The sequence below is a fragment of the Limulus polyphemus genome, unplaced genomic scaffold, assembly GCF_000517525.1.
Source record: "Limulus polyphemus unplaced genomic scaffold, Limulus_polyphemus-2.1.2 Scaffold2427, whole genome shotgun sequence".
Lineage (NCBI taxonomy): Eukaryota > Metazoa > Arthropoda > Merostomata > Xiphosura > Limulidae > Limulus > Limulus polyphemus.
In genome coordinates, this window is record NW_013668037.1 from 1 (window position 1) to 6,278 (window position 6,278).

General features: G+C 29.8%; 1 protein-coding gene across 4 annotated transcripts in view; it reads right to left on the minus strand.

The window, feature by feature from the left end:
* Positions 1-4,681: 4,681 nt before the first annotated feature.
* The window catches only part of LOC106466930 (transcriptional activator protein Pur-beta-A-like), a 71,671-nt gene continuing 70,074 nt past the window's right edge, over positions 4,682-6,278 (minus strand). The window contains exon 7 of one of the 4 annotated variants that reach the window (XM_013927248.1): positions 4,682-5,335. In XM_013927248.1, the coding sequence (XP_013782702.1) occupies positions 5,207-5,335 (129 nt within the window). In that variant the 3' untranslated portion in view covers positions 4,682-5,206. Of the gene's footprint in view, positions 5,352-6,278 lie in introns of all 4 variants that reach the window. The other 3 variants (XM_022395023.1, XR_002612313.1, XR_002612312.1) reach the window with 3 other exon arrangements.

Consider the following 6,278-nt stretch of genomic DNA (forward strand, 5'->3'; position numbering starts at 1 on the left):
ACAAGAAAGAGGAGTATATCAAAACTTTTTTTGTTCCTTATGTTTTAGAGTATGTATTACACTTACTTTCATTAATAAAGACTGGTAATGTTTTTTGAACTTTTGAAAGCATCAATATCCTTCAATTTACCCTTCTTTCTAGGCTCGCAGGAAAAACTTACAGGACATAAATTAAAATATTGTTTCCTTTTTCCCAACCAACCCAGAAAAATTTGTGCAACTCAGAAAATTTTAGTACATATATCTATTGCTTTTTTTTACCTGATCCATTTTTTAGGGAAATTAGCCATATGTTTTCAGTTTTTTCTTCTTTTCTGGTTAATACTGTACTTGCAGATTGTCATTCAGTAATAACTATTCATAAAAACTCCCGACTTATACAAATTCAGAATGAAAATGGATGCCCCATTTTGTGTGTCCATAAACTTGTCCAGGAGGAGGAAACTGGAAAAATGTTGGTTGCAAATGTCTTGAGGAAAATGCCTCAGATACAGTGTTGAGATGACTTGTACAAAATGTATTTTTTTAACAAAATGCTTACAGAACAGGAAGATTGCACTCTGGATCAAGTAACCAGTGTTGAAGTTTCCTCAGATAAAAATTTTGGTGATATGCTGCAACCAAAATATAATGATGTAAAAAAGATTGCCACTGACTTCAACTAAAATATTAATGATGCTGAACTTTGAGCATATCTCAATGAGATAAAATGTAGCATTTTGGGAGAAAACCCAAATGTGCATTTATGCTCATTGTATCAGAACTGAATCTGAATGAGACCCAGAACTACTTACAGAATTCAGAGGTGATCTTCCAATCTGTACTTGATGTTTTCTAAGTGAGAAGATAGTTATAAAATGAAACCCAATCAAGTGATTTTGGAAGTTTACAGATGTTATGCATATTAAATAAAAGCATCATTCCTGACATTTGATTCCTTTTATTTTTTTAAACTTTGCTACACAACTGTGACTGAAATCCCATTGCATGGTAGAGTATTGTAACAGTATAGTAAATTTAAAAAAGACTTATAAAACACTTTATAAAAACCAACATAGAACTTTATCATTTACCTTGATTATTTATGCCTGTCACTACAGGATCGATGCAGGATTGTGAATGGCTCCTTCTCTGATTTTTCTTTCAAACACTAGTGAGTCTAATTCACTATACATGGAGATTATCATTTGTGTCACTAAAAAATGTATATCTACCTATCCACCTACCCACTTAAGGTTTATCCACTTAAGTATGTAAAAACTTGAGTGGTCTGTACATTCAGACAAACAAGTAGACTATATTAAGAGAAAACAAAGTTTTATATGATGAAGAAACTACCAACATCTAAGTTTTTTCAGTCAGTATGATTTAAATATAGAGAGCAAGATTCATAAAACAGAAGTAAATTTCACTGATTTATCATTCATTGCAAAATAAAAAAATAAAGTAAATTCAACTTAAAATAGTAAAGAACTTTTGTTCAACTTTTTTGATCTTTTAAAATATCAAATGCACATGCAAAAACTTTAAACTGTTTTTCTTAAACAGATTTTATAACAGAAGAAAGTATAAGTCCAAATAGTCAGAAGTTAGTATGGATTTCATTGATCTTGTTTTTAAAGTCCAGATATTTAAATGAAATTGGGGCAGTTGAAAAATTTAGATGCAGCTCATCTTGACAAGTTAAAACTTTTTTTAATACAAAAATTTCTATTTTTGAAACACTAAGAAGGATGTGTGGTTTAATGAGCTAAAACTATCATATGTATCTTGAAATTGGATTGTTTTTTACAACAGTACACATTTAATGGCATAACAAAATGAAAACTTCCACCAATAATAAAAAACAAAAAAATTTTATATGCAGTTTGTATGTTTGCTTTATCCCTTGTGTCTCATATTTTTAAGGATTCTAATGATGACAGCCAAAATAGGAAATGTTCGACTTAGAACTCTAAAGAAAGCCTCTGAAGTGCACTTCTCAATAAAGAAAACAAATACCTAAGGTTGGCATATTCACTACTGAAGGAACATGCTTTAACTTATACGAGGTAAGTTTTAAGTATATTTTTCAAATTGTGGTTTGATTATCAGTTACTAAAGAAAGGCAATATATCTTAAAATTTACTATCACTCAAAAATTTTACTGGTAAAGTAAGCCTTAAAATACATTTTTTATTCATTTTTTGTGATGAAGAAATATCATACAGGTTTTGATGTTATTTATATTTTGCCACAAATATACTGCAAAAAATATGTTTAAAAATTCTGAATGAAATTTAAAAAATTTGCCAATGTTAATGATGTATTGTTTTAAAATTGTCTGATCAGTATCTTAATTAAAGTGACTGCTCTGTTTTACAGTATTCTATGAACCTTTTTGTTTTTATAGACTTACTAAGCCTACCAAGTCAGATGACTGGCTTCAAAGATCTTTGATTAAAATAATCATAGACAAAAAAGATAATGTATTAGAAAATTCCTCTACTTCTACACAAAAATCTTTTGTATTAGCAGATGATTCCTATAGAGTTAGCTCTATGTCTAAGGTATTAATGGACACACGAGAACAACTAGTGTAGGTGACAAAAGTGTTCAAAATAGGAAAACATTTTTTTTTGTATGTATTAATGGGATTGATAAATTATCGACAGTGTTTTTCACTTTAATTTCTAAAACTGTTTTGTGTATATTCATTGAATTAAATAATGCTTTTATAAATCATACTTGAAATTGCATGTAATTATTATTTTTCAAATATATAACTCAGAAACTAACAGCAACTGAAAAATAAGTTAGCCATTATGGTACAACTAAATAATAATTCAAAGTTAATTAAATGAAAAACTAATTATTGAAATATTTTCAAATACAGCTGTATTCTAATATTTAAATACTAAGGATTTCAGTTTGTGCTTTAAAATGCCTGTTATTATTTATTATATTACTTGTAACATGCAAGGAAGAATCCATACAAAGTTAACTATGTTGTAAAAAAAGGACAACTTACTAGTGCACTTTTCATTTGAAAACAAAATCCAGGCAAAATTTTTTGTGCATGAAAAAAATAGTCTGTAGAATATCTTTAAAATATTCCTATAGGTATCTTCTAGAATTTCTTATAAACAATCTTATCAATTTCTTAGAACGTGTCCTATAAACAGTGCTATAGGTATCTTATAAAGTGTTTTAAAAAGTGATTATTATAATTTGCTCATTGATGAAGTGTTGGACTCATTAATCAAATTACATTAAACTAATCCATTGTTTTCAAGATTTGCTTAAGATAAGCTTATAATGCTATAATTTGGGTTTGATACCTAAGGTGAGCAGAACATAAACAGCCCATTGCACATGTAGCTTTGCACTTAACAACAAACATAATGACAATATTAAAATTTCTTGGATAGTTGGAATAATTGAAACCAATAATAATGAGAAACAATGATTTCAATTAGTTGATTAATTTCATGAGATTAGTCAATTTAATTGTAATTTTGATTAATTAATTATTTTATGTGGCACTAATCAGTTTAATTACCCAGTCCTGGTGCTATATGATATCTTATAGGATAATGTTTTAATCTTGCTAGGCATTTTACTATAGGATTTCCTACAGCACATTTTTATAAGGATATGATTTCTGTACATCATATATATTTCTTAAAAAGAATATAAAAGAGAGAAATAAAATAATCAATTTTTATAGAAATGTGTAAGGAATACAAGAAAGGTTACTTCAACAAAAAACTACATATAATGAAGTTTAACAATAATGAAATTTAGCTCAGCAGCCACAAGAAGGAATAACATATTCCAACAAATGATGTGACTGTCAGTTCTAAATCTGTCTTTCTGCTTTCCTATGTTCAAATTATTATTATTTCATAGAACAAATAACCATAGTTTAATAATTTTGATTTATGACAAAGGAGTAGTAGCCAAAGATTTATTTGTTTGATTTTTGAATATTCAGGCAAAACTACTCAAAGACTATCTATGCTAGCCATCCCTAATTTTGAACTGACAGACTATAGCAGGAGAGTGGACCAGTCAACAGTACCCACTGCTAACTCATGGGTCACTATTATCTGACTGAATAGTGGGATTTGCCTGTCACCTTTATAACATGTACACCCATGACTCCAAAGTAGCTAAAAGAATATTTAAAGGTACATGTATGATATTCCCATCAATAGTTCTGGGAACATCACTATCCTATTGCACTTCTGGTAGAACATTTCAAATCTGTAGAGTAGTGTATTCATGACCAGAAAGCTATAAAATGATTAATGCCAATTTTTAACTTTTATTCTAACTTTAAACAAAAGCTATTTTGTCTTCTTAAACAGAAAAAAAAAAACAGGAATGGTAGTAGATAATAAATAGTTAATATAATGGCTTGAAAGATGCATATAAGCAAATTATGAAAAAGGAAAAAAAAACAATTATTCTCTATTTAACATACTGTTTGGTTTTAGCATCCACCAACAAGAGGACATCAAGGTTGCACAAGTATATCAGAAAATCAACAGTTCAATCCCAAGCAATTTTGATGGTGGTACACAGCTTAGTAACCAAAGCAAATTTACCATTAAAAATTAACAATATTAATAAGACTATATATTTTCTTAATCTTACCTTTTAAGTAAGAGTATATGTATAAAAAAAAACTATAAACTGGACACTCAATAATTCTTTTATTTTATTATTGTGTTTAAAGCTGCATAAATTATTCAAAACATTTATACATACAATAATAAAATAGACTGGAATGCATCTCTTATGAAAACCTAGAATGCAGAAATAAAAGAATTTTACAGCCTATTACAAAGCAATAACTTTGACCTGCCATGACTCCAGTGTGGTGACATATCTGATTCTAAAGTTGACACTTAATGCCATCATTTACATAAAGTAATAGCACTGCTTCACTCAATCAATGCATATGGTCCCAGCTCATCAGCAATGACAAGAGGAAAACAGGTGCCTCTGTTGAAGTGCTTACTTACAGAGTAAAGTGTTCACTGCTTTAATACCTGGAGGACAAATGGCTCTTGCCAAAAATTTAAAAGCTGATCTCCCAATTAGTGAGATCAGGTATCACAGCACATATTAAATTTGAAGCACAAAAGTTCACTGATTTTAACAGTATGAGTACTTTTAACCATTCACTGTCATTTCCTGATAGTTTTTAGTTTACATTTCATTTTTCCCCTTCAGCTGGCTTTTCAGAAAGTTCTTTCAACTTATGCACATACTCTGCAAATATGTCTCGAAAATTACCCCAGGATTTCTCTGGAATGGTTATTGCAGTCCTAAAATTTCCTTTCACCTGGAAGTAAAATCAACTAAAAACACTTGATGACAGTAAGAAAGAAAAATTCTTAAGATTTGTAAGACATTTATATCTTTAGAACATTTGACATATTTAAGTCCTATGCATGAATGAGAGTAATGTATATAAACAGTGAATACAGTTTTATGTTTACAATTAAAAGCATAAACAGTGGCTTGAGAAACAATTTTTTTTTCAATTCCATGTGCACCTGAGACCTAGTTATTAAATATTCACAATTCTAGACATAAATATATCTTTGTAACATTAAGATTCACGACAAGATCTTTTGATAGTGAAGATATGTTAACAGAACTTAAGTTATATTTATCACCACATGCACTGCTTATATACGTGCACTACTAAACTAGCCAAAACTGTTCACATGTTACATTAAATCTGCTTTTAAAAACAAATATTTAAACTGGAGTCAAACAATCTTCTTCGCAGAGAAAGAAAGTTATAATTGAGTGTTTCTTACAGATGCATGAATAATTATAAATTTCTCAACAACTGTACACAGTGTATATATACAGTGTTACGACAGCGGAAGACACGTGACGCTGCTGGCGCATTGGCACTGGTGGCGTGTGCGAGGAGTTTCTCGAATGATTTGAATTTCCTAGTTTGTTACAGGCGCCCTCTTTTTTAGTATGTAAGCCCGGCAAATATAGCCATCGAAAAAGATAGAATTGCATAGGCAGATAGATTGAAGATACAGATAACTGAGTCAAGGAGCAGTAGGCACCGTAAGCAAAGTGTGTGTATCGCTGTGAATTATAGAGTGTGTTTATAAAAGTAGTTAAGTTAAAGCGACTGTGGAAATTCTGTGTATTGCAAAGTTGTATCGAGAAATAATAAACTAGCTTTAATTAAGAAAGGAGTCCAAGGAAGACCAATGCATATTAGGGTTGGACTAGTTACTACTGATGAAGTGTGT